This window comes from Lathamus discolor, chromosome 2 (genome assembly GCF_037157495.1).
Source record: "Lathamus discolor isolate bLatDis1 chromosome 2, bLatDis1.hap1, whole genome shotgun sequence".
Classification (NCBI taxonomy): Eukaryota; Metazoa; Chordata; class Aves; order Psittaciformes; family Psittacidae; genus Lathamus; species Lathamus discolor.
The window spans coordinates 154,801,258-154,821,220 of NC_088885.1; the positions used below are offsets into that span (position 1 = coordinate 154,801,258).

The 19,963-nt window shown below is 43.8% G+C and overlaps 1 protein-coding gene across 1 annotated transcript in view; it reads right to left on the reverse strand.

Annotated features, from left to right (window-relative positions):
- FAM135B (family with sequence similarity 135 member B) overlaps nt 1–19,963 on the reverse strand; it is a 153,047-nt gene that overhangs the window by 54,920 nt on the left and 78,164 nt on the right. The window contains exon 6 of the mRNA XM_065669446.1: nt 6,033–6,159. Within this exon, the coding sequence (XP_065525518.1) occupies nt 6,033–6,159 (127 nt within the window). The remainder of the gene's footprint in view (nt 1–6,032; nt 6,160–19,963) is intronic.

Here is a 19,963-nt window from a genome sequence, read left to right on the forward strand (position 1 = left end):
CTGCACACAATACTCCAGGTGAGGTCTCAAAAGAGTAGAGTAGAGGGACAGGATCACCTCCTTCGACCTGCTGGTCAAGCTCCTTTTGATGCAGCCCAGGATACAGCTGGCTTTCTGGGCTGCGAGAGCACACTGAAGCCAGCTCATTTTCATTTTCTTATCGACCAGCACCCCCAAGTCCTTCTCTGCAGGGCCGCTCTGAATCTCTTCTTTGCCCAGTCTGTAGCTGTGCCTGGGATTGCTCCGACCCAGGTGTAGGACCTTGCACTTGGAATATCAGCCCACCTCACAAGCGTGTCAAGGTCCCTCTGGATGGCATCCCTTCCCTCCAGCATATCAACCGAACCACACAGATTGGTGTCATCGGCAAACTTGCTGAGGGCGCACTCAATCCCACTGTCCATGTCAGCGATGAAGATGTTAAACAAGACCGGTCCCAACATCGATCCCTGAGGGACACCACTCGTTACCGGTCTCCAGCCGGACATTGAGTCATTGACCACAACTCTTCGTGTGCGGCCATCCAGCCAGTTCTTTATCCACCGCGTGGTCCATCCATCAAATTGATATCTCTCCAATTTAGAGAGAAGGATGTCGTGTGGGACAGTGTCAAACGCTTTGCACAAATCCAGGTAGATGACATCAACTGCTTGACCCTTGTCCATCAGATCTGTAGCCCTATCATAGAAGGCCACCAAATTTGTAAGGCAGGATTTCCCCTTAGTGAAGCCATGCTGGCTGTCACCAAGCACCTTGTTGTTTTTCATGTGCCTTAGCATGCCTTCCAGGAGAACGTGCTCCAAGATTTTACCAGGCACAGAGGTGAGACTGACTGGTCTGTAATTCCCCGGGTCTTCCATTTTCCCCTTCTTGAAAATGGGGGTTATATTTCCTTTTTTCCAGTCGTCGGGAACTTCACCTGACTGCCATGATTTTTCAAATATGATGGCCAGTGGCTTAGCAACTTCATTCGCCAGCTCCTTCAGGACCCGCGGATGGATTCCATCAGGTCCCACGGACTTGTGCGTGTTCAGATTTTTAAGATGGTCTCGAACCAGATCCTCTCCTACAGTGGGCCCAAGGTCTTCATTCTCACAGTCCCTGTATCTACCTTCTAACTACTATATTAAGCCAAGGGATACGGAAACTGTCAGAGGGGTTTAGAAGTCTCTTGGAAAATGCACATGTACAGTCCAAAGCCCCTGGCATTTAATTAGTCTCTACACTAAGACGTGTGAAGGGCAGAATAAGGACCCTTCAGGATCTATCATTAAGCAGTGGCACCTCAGCAGCCCAAACACACAGCAGATTGGCTCCTAAGCTAGTGGCAAGGGGAACTGATGACGGATACAGGCTTTCTTTAGAAATGAAGGCAGTTACCTGCATTTTCAGTAAGGAAACAGCTTATGAACTACACAGACTAGATGAGAACTGCTGCAGTCAATCTATGGGCCGAAAAAGAAAATTCACTCTCTGATGGACCATGTTTATGAGGAAGAGGTAAAATGAGATGCATGACCTAGAGATGATATGTCAAGTATCCTCTACTTTGTGTTCAACAGATGGCTGGAAAACATGAGTTACTACTATTACATCAGATTTCAGTGCAATTTTGGTGTTGCTGAGGGCTCGGTGTTACTGTAAATCCAGCCACCACTGTGCTGAAGCTATATGTTCAAATCTTGTCTGAACCATGTGTGGCAGGTTGACCTTGTCTGGCTGCCAGTTTCCCACTGAGCCACTCTATCACTTCCCTTTCTCTACAGGACAAAGGGAGAAAAATGCAACAAAAACCTCATGAGTCAAGATAAGGACAGGGAGATCACTTACCAATTACTGTAATGGCCAAAACAGACTCTACATGGGGAAATTAATTTAGTTTATTACTAATTAAACTGAGTGGAATGAAAAATAAGAACAAATCTAAAAGCTCTTCCTTCAGGGCACAACCACCTGATCTGGCATGGGGTCCTCCATGGACTGCAGTGGGACAACCTGTGTCACCATGGTCTTTACCACAGGCTGCAGGGAAATCTCTGCTCTAGCAACTGAAGCACCTTCTCCCCTTCCTTCTGCACTGACCTTGGTGTCTGTGGAGTTGTTTCTCTTATATTTTCTCACTCTTCTTTCTCTCAGCTACCGCACAGTGCTTTTTACTCTTTCTTAAATATGTTATCAAAGAAGTGTTTCCAATGTTGCTGGTGGGCTCAGCCTTGGCTTGTAATGAGTCCATTATGGAGCTAGCTGGATCTGGCTCTGTCTAATGTGGAGGCACAGAAAACGCCACTGTTCCGATCTCCATCAGCTACCAAAACCATGCCACATAAAACAAACACACCATGACACTAGTCCATCTACTGAGTATGATGACACTAGAAAGGGCAAAGTTTACTTTTGTGAGCCGGTCTGCTTCTTGGCTTTGTAGAATTTATACCACTTCCACAAAATTGATGAAACTGGATCAACTGCAGTTAGTAAAAGCCTCAGAAAAAGCAAACCACTAACTCACTGGGGTTGTAACATGCATCTCCTAGATTTGAAGAAGATGCAATAAGAATGATTTAGAATTCTTATGAGTCAGACGCTTCTACTCAAATGGAAATACTCTGGAAAAATAATCTGGCAGCAATAATGGGGAAAAAAAGGTCTTTTTGGTTTACTCTCAATAGGTAAACCTCAAATAAAGAAAATCTCAACTGTTTGTAGCATTATAGAGAACTGATTAACCAGATTCAGTTCCCTAGAAAAGACATCAGACAGAAGGCACTTGCCCAGGAGATATATCTGAAGAGCTTAAGCCTGGAGATTTCTCAGATCAAGGAAAATACAGAAATGTACATGAAAAGTAGAAGGATCCAAACTCAGCTTTGCAGAGATGAAAAAAACACAGTAGGATAGACTAACGTTAACCATTTCACACCATTTTACGACATAAAAAGGAACTAACCAAAGTCTCTTTAAAAACAGTTTTCCTATGTCTTGCTGCCCAGAGAAACTTTGTCTGCCTTGGAACACAAGATACTTTAATTGTTCTTGCCTAGATTTAGCCATCTGCATCAAATTAGAATAGCTTATAAATAAACAAACAAACAGAAAGTGTGGTATATCTTCAGGTGAGGGATTCAACAGTTATTAATTTGGAAACACAGTAGGCAAGGTCCAATGCAATATATATACAAAGTAAATAGACTCTTCTGCAGTTTTCATCTAATGAAATGGGTAGGACCCATTCTCATGCCCACTGATTCTGACTGCAAAATTCCCCAAACCTGGACATGTCCATAGTCTACTTGATGTTATATTTTACAAACACATTCAAACGACTTGGAACAGAAAATATACACTTGTAAAGGGAAGTGAAGTTGACCCAGGGCAAGGCATTGCAGCACTGTAAAAACTATTGTTCTTCTTCCTTCAATCACTTATGGCTTGATAAAAACTCCACATAAACTACTATTCACTTGGACTCACTTGGAGGTGAGTTCAGCCCAAGAACAGTTCCTTTTCTAGTTCTGCATTATTGCTTTTTATGTTAAACCAAGAGCAATAATCTTTGCTCATTATCATACATCAGGGATAGCATATGCAAAAAAAACATCACAGTCTATTAAATTAAAAGTCTCAGATCAAAACCAGATGTCATGACTTATAGAGATCCCTGAAGCTAAGCAAATGCACATCTCACCATGTGGAGGCGGAGTGTATAGCATTCTATTTATAATTGTTTGGGGTGTGATGTTCTGATGACCTGCAGGGTAGCAGAGTGCTAAAGCCAGCTTATGATAGAGTGCTTTCATCTGGGTATTTAGCAGGTCACCTGCTGGGATCATTAAACAATAGAATGGTTTGGGTTCGAAAGGACCTTAAGATTACCTAGTTCCAAACCCCTGCCAAGCCTCACAATAAACCATGTCACCCAAGGCTCTGTCCAACTTAGCCTTGAATGCTGTCAGGAATGGAGCATTCACCACTTCTTTAGGCAACTTGTTGAAGTGTCTTACCACCCTCACAGTAAAGAACTTCTTCCTAATATCCAACCTAAATCTCCCTTATTTAATCTCCCCATTGCCCTTTGTCCTATCACTGCAGTCCCTGATAGAGTCCCTCTCTGGAATCCTTGTAGGCTGCTTGAGATCTCCACACAGCTTCTATAATACTTATTGTACTGGGCCTGGATGAGTTGGAGTTGATTTTCCCCACACCAGCCCTCATAGCGCTGTGCTTTGTATTCATAGCTAGGAAGGTATTGATAACACACCAGTGTTTTGTCTACTGCTGAGCAGTGCTTGCACAGCATAAAGGCTGGCTTTCCAATATTCCCCCCTCACCAGTGGTCTGGGGATGGGCAAAATAATGGTAGGGGACACAGTCAGAACAGCTGACCCAAACTGACCAAAGGGATATTTCATGCCGTGTAACGTCTGCTGTGAAACAGAAGCTAAGAAAAAGGCATTCATTCCTATGATGCTTGTCTTCTGGAGTAGCCACTAAGTGTACTGAAGCTCTGCTTCTTGGGAAGTGGCTGGATATCACCTTCTGGTGGGAAGTAGAGAACAAATCTTTGGTTTTCCCTTTCTTCTGTATGCAACCTCTGTTTTTGCTTTATTAAACTGTCATTGTCTTGACCTACAAGTTTTTATCTTATTTTCTCTGCCCCTGTTGTGCTGGGGAAGCGAATGATGGAGCAGATTGGTGGGCACCTGGCATTCAGACAAGGTCAAGCCACAACAATTATGCTGTCATTAAAAAAAAAGGCAAAAAAACCCCAAACCTTATGGTCAAGCCTCTATTGAATAATCATCAGAAGAGATAGGTAGAAAATAATAGAGTTTTCTCTATTTTTCAGCTAATGAAAATATTTGAGAAGGAAATAGTGTTTCCTAATCACATCAGACCAAGATTTTTCCATGGAGGGTAAAAGGAAAAATGGGAGTGGAGAATTAGCTGTTCTATTTATCCTTTTACAATAGAGATTTGTGCAGAGGATAATGAAAGTTAGGAACCACTCTACAAAGATGCCTCTCTCTTGTGTGATGTACAGAGACTACTTTACGAACACTTGAATCAGTTATTTCAATTTATGTGATGTGACTGTTTACCAGAGATGCAGAGTTTGAGGTCAGTTTGTTTGCCAAAAGCATACAATGACCCAATGGTTCAGATAGCAGCTTCAGGCCAAACGTTCTCTCAGCCTGAGTTAATTCCCTGGTAGTTTTTCTACACCAGCCACTCTAGGCTAGGATATTTTTAACATTCATACAGAACAGAACAGCTTTGACAGGAAAGGCTGAGGGAAGCTGAGGGCAGCATGTTAATCAGAACCCTCGAATCAGGATTTCCTAACAAGTTAATGATTACAGTATTCCGGGTTGAGTTTCCAGACCTGACGAAACATTTCTGACAAAAGAAATACTTCAAAGCTAGGACTTAAACACAACCCCCCCACCCCCGCCATCCAACACTATCCAAACCCCCCAAAACCCTACAAACCCCCAATTAATCATTGTTTTCCAAACAAACAACTTTGTACTAAAAATTGCACAAGTTCTCTGTTTCAGCTGCATTAAGTAATAAGACTTGCCTTAAGTAAGGCAATGTATGTAACACCCCACCATCAACACACACAGTACTCTATATTCCAAACACAAACCTTCACAACATTGTTAAGAATTACTGAAGTCCTGTGGCCATTGAATATAAGACCTGAAAACAATGATATTTTAATAAGGAATTTCACCTTATAGCAGATACCTGTCCGGGTGACTCTTGCTCTAAAAGTGTCATTGGCAATCAGGGTTATAGCCATACATCTTGCCTTTCTGAAATGGTTCATAAAGATGAGGGCTGAACCCGGGAACTGTATATCCAATTGTCAGGTGGTTCATGCAGAAATATTTGGAGGGTTCTTCCTCCAACAAAATGGCTCTATTAGCAATATGAACCAGGGCCTGTTCTTCACAGATAATGTGGACAATGTGAATATAGAAATAGAAGACAATGTGAAATAGAAGTAAGACACGAATCCTCCTTACCTCTGAAGAAGTGGGTTTGCAGTAGCCAGCTCCAAACACTAGATTTTCTAATGACATACTGGACTGGTCTGGTCCTGCCTCCAGGTTGCCTTTACCAAGCCACGAGCCTTTCCCTGGACGAGCAAAACTAAAAGAAGAAAAGTTAAGAAGAAAAATAATCAGAGCAGTATTGTTAAAGAAGAGTAACTGTTGTCCCTTTCTTGGCATTCGGTCCAGTGGTTTGAGTATTATCATTCACTCAGTCCTTTCCCTGCTGCCTTACAGATCTTTTTCCAGCATAATAAGACTTCAGCCCCAAACTGCATTTCCCTTTCCTGGGTACAGTCCATTCACTTGGGATGTGTTCTCCCATACCCATTCACAACATAATTTTGCTGTTATCCAAATTCTTTCTCGAAAGCCTGACAGAATTTTAGTTAGTTTAGGCTGAGATCATCGCCTCTCAGTGCTGACTATTATAGTGTTCCCTTCTGACTGTATCTGTACATCTGCTGTCTTATAGCATGGACCAATTAAAAGTGAAACTTCTTGCTTGGAGTTTGCTCGGCATTGAGTCTGCCAGAGTCCTGATGAGCAGCTAGGGCTCTTATTCTAGATTAATCTGAGCAAATGTCCACATCCTAGTAAATGATGTAGGCTGCCTTTATATTCACTGGAGAGGAATTGGCATTTCCAATGTGTGACTCATGTCTTTCTGAAGCAGTGATATCAAATAGGTCAGATGCGTTTCACCCTCAAAGTGCTTATTTCTTATTGTGGACTATAAAGAGAGGCTAGGATGACTGCCTTGTAAACAGCTGAAGTTTGGTGAGATAAACCCTGCTGTTAGACCCTGCAGTAACGTGCTGTACATAAACTACATCAAGATTTCAAGAGAGAAATCAGGCTACTTGTGGTGAAGACAATAAACCAAATTACTTAGTCTAAATGGTGACGCAAGCAAATATAGTTGTTCTTACAAAGCATGCACTTGGGCCACAACAACTTTATGCAATGCTCCAGGCTTGCAGAAGAGTAGCTGGAAAGGTGCTGGCAGAGAAGCAGGTGGTGCTAGGGGTGTTGAAAATGAGTCAGTTTGTACCCAGGCAGCCAGGAAGGCCAACAGAGAAAGCTCAGGGGTGATCTTACCTCTCTCTACAGCTACCTGAAAGGAGGTTGCAGTGAGGTGGGGGTAACAAGTAACGAGCAATAGGACAAGAGGAGACGGCCTCAAGCTGCACCAGGAGATGTTTAGATTGGATATTAGGAACAATTTCTTCACCAAAAGAAGGTGCTCTGGCGTTGGAACAGGCTGCCCAGGGCAGTGGTGGAGTCACCATCCCTGGAAGTGTTCACAAACCGTGCAGATGGTTTAATGGTGGCCTTGGTAAACCGTGGCATGGTTTAATGCTGGCCTTGGTAGTGCTTGGGTGAAGGCTTGGACCTGATGATCTTAAAGATCTTTTCCAACTTAAGGGGTAACGGGTTAAAACTTAAACAGGGGAAGTTTAGATTGGATATAAGGAGGAAATTATTTCCTGTTAGGGTGGTGAGGCACTGGAATGGGTTGCCCAGGGGGGTTGTGAGTGCTCCATCCCTGGCAGTGTTCAAGGTCAGGTTGGATGAAGCCTTGTGTGGGATGGTTTAGTGTGAGGTGTCCCTGCCTATGGCAGAGGGGTTGGAACTAGATGATCTTGAGGTCCTTTCCAACCCTAACTATTCTATGATTCTATGATTCTATGATATTGTGTCGGTGAAGGTGGAATTGAACTAATGAACTACAGAGAGTAAAAAGAAAAAGACATTTACTCAGTGGTGCCACTGAGTTTCTGCTACAGCTTTCAGACTGGGATCACCATCCACAGGCACCTGATACCCATCCTGGCATCCCAAATTACATCACATGCAGGAGACCTGGTCTCTTTGAAAGAACAAAGTTTCTAAGATGGAGAGCACAGAAAAACATTTAAAAAACATATTATGCCAGAACTAAAAGACACAGGGCAGTGCCATTCATTCTGCCAAAACTTTTTTCTCTATGTAGATATGTATCATGTGGTTACATCAGTTCAGATCAGCCATTATTCATGGGTATCTACACCTAATTCGGTTTTTAAGGACAGGTAAGAGTTCTGGCTGCTATACAGAAGCCCACAACAAAAGAAAGGATGATTATGCTAAGGATGGATACAAAATGAATGGAAGTACAGCAATACTTGTTATCACCCAAATAACAGGGGAGGTTATGATATGCAGGGAAACTGAGTGATGTGTGCAACACCAGAAAAAGAAATCTCAAGCAAAATTAGGAATTAGACTAGTGTCAGAAGGCTAATAATAAATCCCTGCCTAGACTCAAGTGAAACTGCTCTCTCTTATGTATTAGCTAGCACTTATACATTGACAAAAAGAACATTCCATAAGCGGGTAGGGGGTAGAAGACAGTAGCATATATTTGTATGCATTAATTTTTGTGATCCAAGAAATTTCCAGCTGGCTGCTTCTAAACAGCATGAAGTCCTTCCATGTATTTCATACATTTAATACAGAAATAAATAAATAAACTAAAGCAATTTCAAGGAGCCAAGAGATAAAAACTGCTCTGAGTAATTTCAGATGTTATTGGGTGGTATTGTCTGCCCTAGTCTGCTCAAAGAGCTTAGGAAGCAGAAATAAAAAATTATTGCTATGGTATCAGAGAGAGAAGCTTAAACAAATGTTGCCTGCACACAAAACCTCCTCATTTGAATATTAGCAAAGCTTTAAAAGGCTTTAAGGGAGAGAAAAGCACTTTTTAATGCCTTTTTAATTTATTTATATTTTGCTTTTACAGCAGAGAACGGATTTTAATCACTTGGTTTTACGGAAATTGATTTCACATAGCACTGTAAAACAAAAACCTTTTTTTGGGAAACCTGCCATAATGTCATCTGTTTGTTAAAAGAAAGTTTAACTGGAAGGCTTACAAACTGTTAAAGTTCCCCTAATGTTTTCTGAACTACATAATACTCGAAGACAACTATTACTAGCAATAATGGGTAAATTGCTGTTCTTATTTTATTTATTCCTGCAATCACATTAATTTGTATGCATCTTAACTCTTGGTTATTTACATGGCTATCTATTTTATGACACTGATTTAATATAAACATTTATATCCTTATCCTCTATGTTAAGCTTAGCTTTTATTTGGAGTCAGGATACAAAATGTCAAAAGATGCAAAGTATGTGTGTTTGAGGGAATGAACATGAATGCAGAATTAATTTTCACTGAAAGAAACAATTTTTCATTTTTGTTTTTTTTAGCTGATCTTTCAATGACCTTATCCATGAGCTATATTTATAGAATCATAGAATCATAGAATAGTTAGGGTTGGAAAGGAACTTAACATCATCTGGTTCTAACTCCCACGCCATGGGCAGGGACACCTCACACTAAACCATCTCACCAAAGGCTCTGTCAGTCTGGCCTTGAACACTGCCAGGGATGGAGCATTCACAACTTCCTTGGGCAACCCATTCCAGTGCCTCACCACCCTTACAGTAAAGAACTTCTTCCTTATATCCAATCTAAACTTCCCCTGTTTAAGTTTTAACCTGTTACCCCTTGTCCTATCACTACAGTCCCTAATGAGGAGTCCCTCCCCAGTATCCTTATAGCCCCCCTTCAGATAATGGAAGGCTGCTATGAGGTCTCCATGCAGCCCTCTGAGGCTGAACAGCCCCAACTTTCTCAGCCTCTCTTCATATGGGAGGTGTTCCAGTCTCCGTATCATCCTCGTGGCCCTCCTCTGGACTTGTTCCAACAGTTCCAGTCCTTCAAAAGTTTATCCTTCAGATAGGACTGCCAGGTTAATAAATGGTTAAAAGGGTGGTGTCACAGTCAGGGGTTTGGGTGTCTTGAACATGGGACCGAAGTTTGTAGGCCAGGTCTACTGGGGGCTGGTGGAGCTGGTCTGACGACAAAGAACGGGAAGAGCATTTTTGGTAGGAGGCTTGCCAGACTGGTCAAGGAGGCTTTAAACTAGATGTGTTGGGGGAGAGGAGCATCATTCAATCCTAACACACCCAGTCAGTTGTCAACACCTATAATAAATGCTCTGAACAATATAGATATATTCAAGCCGCTCCAGCCAACGAGGCGGCTTCATTTGGAGCTCAGCTCAAATGCCTGCATACAAACGCCCGTAGCATGGGCAACAAATGAGGAATTAGAGATGTGTGCACATCTACGGGGGTATGATATAACAGGCATCACAGAAACATGGTGGGATGGCTCCTATGACTGGAGTGTTGGAATGGAAGGTTACAGGCTCTTTAGAAAGGACAGGCCTGGCAGGCGGGGAGGGGGAGTTGCCCTTTATGTTAGGGATAGGCTGGAGAGTATGGAACTATGTCTGGGGACAGGTGAGCAGTTTACTGAGTTTGTGGGTCAGGGTTAAAGAGAAAACAGCTATGGGAGACATTACTGTGGGGATCTGTTGCAGGCTGCCTGATCAAGGAGAACCTGTGGATGAAGCACTCTACAGACAGATAGGAAAAGCCTCACGCTCGCAGGCCCTTGTTCTCATGGGTGACTTCAACCACCCTGACATCTGTTGGAACGATGGCACTGCACGGCACAAGCAATCCAGGAGGTTCCTCGATTGTGTGGAAGACAACTTCCTTCTGCAAGTAATAGAGAAGCCGACAAGGAGAGATGCCATGCTTGACCTTGTGCTCACCAACAGGGAAGGGCTTGTTGAGAATGTGGTGCTCCAGGGCAGCCTTGGATGCAGCGATCATGAGATGGTCGAATTTGAGATCCCCAGGACAGTGAGAAGAGTGTGCAGCAAGCTCACTGCCCTGGAGTTCAAAACAGCAGACTTTGGCCTCTTCAGGAACCTGTTTAGTAAGGTTCCATGGGATATAGCCCTGGAGGGCAGGGGGGCCCAAGACTCTTGGTTGATATTCAAGGATCACCTGCTACAAGCTCAAGAGTGTTGCATCTTAACTAGAAGGAAACGCAGCAGGAGGACCAGGAGACCTCCTTGGATGGATAAGGAGCTACTGAGGAAAATTCAAAGGAAAAAAGAAGCTTATAAAAAGTGGAAGCAAGGACAGGCAGCCTGGGTAGAGTACAGGGATGTTGTCCAGGAAGCTAGGTACCATGCTAGGAAGGCTAAGGCCCGGTTAGAATTAAACTTGGCTAGGGATGTTAAGGATAACAGGAAGGGATTCTACAGGTACATAGCAAACAAAAAACAGACTAGGGGCAAAATAGGCCCCCTGAGGAAGCTTTTGGGAGAACTGGCTACACAGGATTTGGAGAAGGCTGAGGTTCTGAATGACTTCTTTGCCTCGGTCTTCACTGGCAAAGGCTCTGACCGAATCACCAAAGTCTTAAAAGGTAGACGCAGGGTCTGTGAGAATGAAGACCTTGGGCCCACTGTAGGAGAGGATCTGGTTCGAGACCATCCCCAAAATCTGAACGCACACAAGTCCGCGGGACCTGATGGAATCCATCCGCGGGTCCTAAAGGAGCTGGCGAATGAAGTTGCTAAGCCACTGGCCATCATATTTGAAAAATCATGGCAGTCAGGTGAAGCTCCCGACTACTGGAAAAAGGGAAATATAACCCCCATTTTCAACATCCTTGTCTCTAAATTGGAGAGATCAATTTGATGGATGGACAACTTGGTGGATAAAGAACTGGCTGGATGGCCGCACACAAAGAGTTGTGGTCAATGGCTCAATGTCCGGCTGGAGACCGGTAACGAGTGGTGTCCCTCAGGGAGTGGTGTTGGGACCGGTCTTGTTTAACATTTTTGCCGCTGACATGGACAGTGGGATTGAGTGCTCCCTCAGCAAGTTTGCCGATGACACCAAGCTGTGTGGTTCGGCTGATACCCTGGAGGGAAGGGATGCCATCCAGAGGGACCTCGACACACTTGTGAGGTGGGCTGATGCCAACCTTATGAAGTTCAACCATGACAAGTGCAAGGTCCTACACCTGGGTCGGAGCAATCCCAGGCACAGCTACAGATTGGGCAAAGAAGAGATTCAGAGCGGCCCTGCAGAGAAGGACTTGGGGGTGCTGGTCGATGAGAAAATGAACATGAGCCGGCTGCAGTGTATGCTCGCAGCCCAGAAAGCCAACCGTATCCTGGGCTGCATCAAAAAGGGAGTGACCAGCAGGTTGAAAGAGGTGATCCTGCCCCTCTACTCTGCTCTTGTGAGACCTCACCTGGAGTATTGTGTGCAGTTCTGGTGTCCTCAACATCAAAAGGCCAAGCTCAGGATCGGAGCGTCCCAATGAGTAGGAAGTCAAGTAAGGGATCTAGGAGACCGGCGTGGTTAAACAAGGAGCTGCTGGGCAAACTCAAGTGGAAAAGGAGAATCTATGGATTATGGAAGGAGGGGCTGGCCGCTTGGGAGGAATATAGGACAGTTGTTAGAGGATGTAGGGAGGCAATTAGGACAGCTAAGGCCTCCTTGGAACTCAATCTTGCTAGTCGGGTTAAAGACAATAGAAAGGGCTTCTTCAAATACATAGCAAATAAAACTAAAACAAGAGGCAATATAGGCCCACTGCTGAACGAAGTGGGTACCCTGGAGACAGAGGATATAAAGAAGGCAGAGGTGCTGAATGCCTTCTTTGCCTCTGTCTTTACTCCTGCAGACTCTCCCCGAGGGCCCCGGATTTCTATAGCCCCAGAAGGAGTCAGGACAAAGGAGGAGTTTGCTTTGGTAGATGAGGATTGGGTTAGGGATCAGCTATGCAAACTGGACATCTGTAAATCGATGGGTCCGGATGGAATGCACCCACGGGTGCTGAGGGAGCTGGCGGAGGTCATTGCTAGGCCACTCTCCATCACCTTTGGTAAGTCGTGGGAAACGGGCGAGGTGCCTGAGGATTGGCGGATGGCAAAGGTCACACCAATCTATAAGAAGGGCAAGAAGGAGGACCCGGGTAATTATAGACCGGTCAGCCTTACCTCCATCCCTGGAAAGATAATGGAACAACTTATTCTTGACTCCATCACTAGGCATATCAAGGATGAGGGGGTCATTAAGAACAGCCAACATGGTTTTATGAGGGGGAAGTCATGTATGACCAACCTTATAGCCTTCTATGAGGAAGTGACTAGGTGGAGGGATGATGGTAGAGCGGTAGATGTGGTTTTTCTTGATTTCAGTAAGGCATTTGATACTGTCTCCCACAGCATCCTCATAGATAAGCTAAGGAAGTGTGGGCTTGATGATCAAGTAGTGAGGTGGATCGAGAACTGGTTGAAAGGAAGAAGGCAGAGAGTTGTGGTCAATGGCGCAGAATCTAGCTGGAGGTCTGTGACTAGTGGAGTTCCTCAGGGGTCGGTGCTGGGACCGGTGCTGTTTAATATTTTCATCAATGACCTGGATGAGGGAACTGAGTGCACCCTCAGCAAGTTTGCTGATGACACAAAACTGGGAGGAGTGGCTGACACACCAGAGGACTGTGCTGCCATTCAGCGAGACCTGGACAGGCTGGAGAGTTGGGCGGGGAGAAACTTGATGAAATTTAACAAGGGCAAGTGTAGAGTCTTGCATCTGGGGAAGAACAACCCCATGTACCAGTACAGGTTGGGGGTTGACCTGCTGGAAAGTAGCGAAGGGGAAAGGGACCTGGGGGTCCTGGTGGATAGGAGGATGACCATGAGCCAGCAATGTGCTCTTGTGGCCAAGAAGGCAAATGGCATCTTAGGGTGCATTAGAAAGGGAGTGGTTAGTAGGTCAAGAGAGGTTCTCCTCCCCCTCTACTCAGCCTTGGTGAGGCCGCATCTGGAATATTGCGTCCAGTTCTGGGCCCCTCTGTTCAAGAAAGACAGGGAATTGCTTGAAGGAGTCCAGCGCAGAGCCACAAAGATGATTAAGGGAGTGGAACATCTCCCTTATGAGGAGAGGCTGAGGGAGCTGGGTCTCTTTAGCTTGCAAAAGAGGAGACTGAGGGGTGACCTCATCAATGTTTACAAATATGTGAAGGGTAGGTGTCAGGATGATGGAGCTAGGCTTTTTTCAGTGATATCCAGTGATAGGACAAGGGGCAATGGGTGTAAACTGGAACATAGGAAGTTCCACGTTAACATCAGGAAGAACTTCTTTACTGTAAGAGTGACAGAGCACTGGAACAGGTTGCCCAGGGGGGTTGTGGAGTCTCCTACACTGGAGATATTCAAGGCCCGCCTGGACAAGTTCCTGTGTGATGTACTGTAGGTTACCCTGCTCTTGCAGGGGGGTTGGACTAGATGATCTTTTTAGGTCCCTTCCAACCCTTGGGATTCTGTGATTCTGTGATACTGTGAACTGTTGGAACAAGTCCAGAGGAGGACCACGAGGATGATTAGGGGACTGGAGCACCTCCCATATGAAGATAGGCTGAGAAAGTTGGGACTGTTCAGCCTGGAGAAGAGAAGGCTGAATGGAAACCTCATAGAAGCCTTCCAGTACCTGAAGGGGTCCTACAGGGATGCTGGGGAGGGACTTTTCATCAGGGTCTGTAGTGACAGGACAAGGGGTAACTGGTTCAAACTTAAACAGGAGAAATTTAGATTGGATATAAGGAGAAAGTTCTTTCCTGTTAGGTTGGGGAGGCACTGGAATAGGTTTCCCAGGGAAGTCATGAATGCTCCATCCCTGGCAGTGTTCAAGGCCAGGTTGGATGAAGCCTCGGGTGGGATGGTTTAGTGTGGGGTGTCCCTGCCCATGGCAGGGGTGTTGGAACTAGATGATCTTGAGATCCTTTCCAACCCTAACTATTCTATGATTCTGTGATTCTAAGAGTCTCATATTTCTTATAGCAGCCATCTATGGACACATGCATGCCTATATACATACAGGTGAAACTCATAGAATAGTCAGGGTTGGAAAGGACCTTAAGATCACCCAGTTCCAAACCCCTGCCATGGGCAGGAGCACCTCACACTAAACCATTTCCCCCCAAAACTTGACATTTTGCCTTGACAAGTCTACTTTTTCCTGTGATATTGCTTGCAAGATACCAGCAATGAAGATGTAAGAACTTTCTGACTCTGAGTTTATATTCATGTAATTATTTCCAGCAGTCATGATTATCTTCTATGGATCTGCCTTTTTGATTTATACTTTTGGCCTCTGTAACATCATTTGGAATGAATTGCACGTTGCAGTGTGTGCTGGACTTTGCTTTGAACCTGCTGTTGAAAAGCTGAATGTGGCACCTCTTAGTTCTTCTATTGTGCAAATTATTAAATAATCATTCCCTATTTTTTATCTTCTGTGGGCAATTCTCTAATATATGAACAAGATGGCAGTTCCGTAGCATAGGAAATGTATTTACCTTGATAAATGTTAATTCAGATGTGTTATTGAAGCAATTCAGAATAGATGCTGTAGGCCAGTTTAATAAAACATAATATTCCCTTTGAGATTAAACTCCTCCAAAAAGAAAGAATCTGTTTTATTTTTTCATTCACTTTTTTTTCAAAATGAAGAGCTTTTGTTTGTTTTTGTTGTTTTGTTTTTTTTTCTGGTGAACAAAACTTAGTTTCTTCACTAACTGTAGCTTTCGGCAGAATGGAAAAGAAAAATTTTAAGATTGGGATTTGAATCTTTTTTTGGAAAAAAAAATGTAGGTTGCACTATATGGTTAAACTGTAAAAAGAAACAAACAAAAATACCACACAATCATTATATTATAATGACCAGAAATTATGACATTGTGATTTTCCCTGCCCATGGCAGGGGGTTGGAACTGAATGATCTTAAGGTCCTTTCCAACCCTAACTATTTTATGATTTTATCAACCAGGAGTAGAAGTTGAAGAAATGAACTTGCTTCCTATTTAAGAGAGATCATATGAAGAAATAACTTCTTTTCCCTTCAGTTCCTCATGCATAAAATATTATTGATTTTAAAAAATATGGAAAATATAAGTAAGTGACACAGAAATAACATAATTCAGAATCAGATCCTCGCACCATCCACTGACAGCACAATCTGCATTTCGCCAGGAAGTTCCTTCAAGCTCCCACAGATCAGATAAAATATAATACACAACACTGATCTCCTTCAATGTTCTAACTCAAAACTTTAATATAGTGTCGTGGTTTAAACCCAGCCAGCAACCCAGAACCACGCAGTCACTTGCTCACCCTCCCCCCTTTCTCCCACCGCTCAGGAAGGGATGGGGAGGAGAATCAAAAGAATGTAACTCCCACGGGTTGAGATAAGAACAGTCCAGTAACTAAGGTATAACACAAAGCACTGCTGCTACCGCCAATAATAATAATAAGGGAAATAATAAGTGAAGAGAATACAACCGCTCACCACTAGCCGACTGACACCCAGCCCAACCCGAGCAGTGATCTAGCCCTTATGGGTAATTGCTCCCTGTTTATACAGTGGGCATGACGTGCTCTAGTATGGAATACCTCTTCGGCTCGTTTGGGTCAGGTGTCCTGTCTCTGCTTCCTCCCAGCTTCCCCTCCTTCCTGGCAGACCATGAGACTCAGAAAGTCCTTGGTCAGAGTAAACATTACTGAGCGGTAACTAAAAACATCGGTGTTATCAGCATTGCTCCTAGGCTGAAAGTCAAAAATTCACAGCACTGCACCAGCTACTAAAAGGAGAAAAATAAATGCTACTGCTGAACCCAGGGCATATGGGTTTTGGCAAGCTACTACCAGCAATGCACATAGGTTACATGGATGACCCATTGCTCATTTTTGAGAATAATGTGTGGATACTGACAGACTGTGCTCCTCTACACGTTTCCCCTTGTCGTGGTTTAAACCCAACCACAAACCTCGTCCACTCACTCCCCCCCCTTCTTGCCCTCCCCCTGCTCCTGGAGGGACGGAGAGGAGAATCAAAAAGAATGCAACTTCCACGGGTTGAGATAAGAACAGCCCAGTAACTAAGGTATAACACAAATCACTGCTGCTACCACCAATAATAATAGTGCTAAAGGAAATAACAAGAGGAAAGAATACAGCACCTCAACACCAGCCGACCGATAACTCACCCCCCTCCCCCCAGCCAAGCACCGACCGATACCTCCTCCAACCCTGCAGTCCCTCTACCCCTTCCGGATCACTCCAAGTTACATCCGGGGCATGACGTGCTGTGGTATGGAATACCTCTTTGGCTAGTTTGGGTCAGGTGTCCTGTCTCTGCTTCCTCCCAGCCTCCCCTCCTCCCTGGCAGAGCATGAGGCTCAGAAAGTCCTTGGCCAGACCAAACATTCGAGCAGCAACTGAAAACATCGGCGTTATCAGCACTGTTCCAAGGCCAAAAAATCAAAACACAGCACTGTACTAGCTTCTAAGAAGGAGAAAAATGACTGCTGCTGCTCAACCCAGGACACCCCTTTACATAAAGAGTTTCGTTAAGGTTCTAATCAGTAACTGTAAAATGTTCTGAGCTCCTTGGGTAAAACTGATGAGATTTATTAATATAAAATTTGTAATGGAAACAGATATCTCTTCGTAGATCCCCAAAAGAATAGGGAGGATCTGGTTTGAAATCCCTTAGTGATTTTGGTTGCTGGAAAATGTTGGCTCATTTGCCCTGAATCTTGGTTTCTATAAAACTTGAAAGCAGGTAAAGTAATGTAGTTATATTTATTTAGTTTGAGGTGGGGTTATCTTCCTTTTTGATTTGGGGGTAGGAGGTGTTGAAAGTTTGACTCAGAAATAGTCAGGTTTCTCTTATGTGACTTCTTGGCTGGTAGCTTAGGAGAATGGCATCTCAAAGTGGAGTTTTATCTTTGCAGTTATATAGCAAACAGTAGTGAATAAAGAAAATTCATAGGAAAAACATCTAGTTCTTATGCAAGAGTTCTTGGAAGAAAAAATATAAACCAGTATTATTTTAATAAATGTATTATGGAAGCAATAGCTCTTTAATGCATAAATATTGCATTTCTTTCTATGGATTAATTTATTTGCAAATAGGATGCAGAGAGAAGATAATTCATTAACTTCACTATCCAGAATTACATCTTTGGCAGTTTTGAATATAAACTGCCCATAAGTAGGTGCTAGCTACATTTACAATCATAAACAAAATTGACCTGCGTGTTCTGCATCCAGATTCCAGGGTAGTATAGAGTGTGTGTCAAAATAGATACATCAGTTGTGCTTTTGAGGAACAGGAGGATGCCTGGGAATAAAAGAATTTAGGTGAGAGAAAATTGCTCAAGGATGGCCAGTTTTGGCCTGACTCCTCAATGCAGTGGAGCGGAGCAGAACTAGGTCAGGGCTGAAACCTTCAAATAGTCCATGTCCCTTTGATTATGTTCCCTCTTCCTAGAGCAGAACAAGTTCAAGCCACTGAAAAGTCAGTATTTGTGCCTTGATTTCTCAACAAGAAAAATTTCTATTGCATTTTTTACCTATCTCAGATGTCATCAAGTTTTCTCGTTTCTCATGCAGTGATTTGGATGTGGGCAGTTAAGAATTGAATGTTAACAAATAAAATCCTGAAAACCCACTTTGCTTTTCACATAAACGTATGTATGAAAGTGCTGAAGAAAACAGAAAGTTGAGGAGCATCCAGAAAGCTGTGGCCATCGAGTGAGTTGGATTCTGCAGTCCTCAGGGAAAGCAGATCTTTAGGGAGACCAGTCTGTACAGAGAATAGCATTTGGTGCTGAACAGCAGCTCCTACATTTCCAGAAAGCTTTCAGGGGAAGAACGTATAAATCATCTGAAGTCACTGGATAAATTTCCAGTATAAGACATGCCAACCAGATCCTATTGTCCATGCTACTTAATAGGAAACAACACACAGGTCATTATTTTCAGTGTGGGAAACTGTCCTGGGTTCAGCAGTAGCAGTCATTTTTCTCCTTCTTAGCAGCTGGTGCAGTGCTGTGTTTTTGACTTTTGGCCTGGGAACAGTGCTGATAACACTGATGTTTTTAGTTACCGCTCAAATGTTTGGTCTGACCAAGGACTTTGTGAGCCTCATGCTCTGCCAGGGAGGAGGGAAAGCTGGGAGGAAGTAGAGACAGGACACCTGACCCAAACTAGCCAAAGAAGTATTCCATACCACAGCACGTCATGCCCAGGATGTAACTGAGAGTTACCTGGAAGGGCTAGGACTGCAGGGTTGGACAAGATATCAGTTGGTGCTTGGTTGGGTGGGGTGGGGTGAGTTATCCATCGGCTGGTGGTGAGGTGTTGTATTCTCTTCCCTTGTTATTTCCTTTAGCATTATTATTATCGGTGGTAGCAGTAGTGATTTGTGTTACACCTTAGTTACTAAACTGTTCTGATCCCAACCCATGGGAGTTGCATTCTTTTTGATTCTCCTCTCTGTCCCTCCGGGAGTAGAGGGAAGGAAAGAAGGGGGGTGGGGGGAGTGAGAGAACAAGCTGTGTGGCAGGGTTTAAACCACGACAGAAACTATGTGTGTGACAGAAAGTATGTATTAAGGCACTTGTTTCAGAGATTATTTACAAGTTGTATTTTTACTTATAAACCATAGCATATGCTAACTCCTCTTGGGAAAGAGTGGTGCAGAGGTCTATGGAATTAATGAAGCAGTTAACTATGTTTCTTGCTGCTGGATTCCTAAATAAGTCCAACATAAGAAAGTCATTGAGCTTGCAGCATACCTGAGACTAAGTTGTACCACATGGACATACCCCTTAGGGAAAAGCAGAAAATTTCTTGAAGTTTGAACTGTGCTGGAGCAAAACAGCTGATGCTGGGCCAAGAACTGCTGGTTGCAGTTATAGACTGGAGCAGCTGTGAAGCCGGTGACAGGGAGCTAAGGGAAAAGTCAGCGCCTCAGGCCAGAAACCAGTACAAAACAGAAAACGAGCCCAAAAGCCCTAACTCAACCTTCCTCCTACAACTGCTTATGCGCACTTGGCCTCTGGAGCTTAGGTAAGAGAATAAAAAAGGTATTTAAGCAGTTTGTGAAAGCCAGTGCATTCAGCAGGGGAG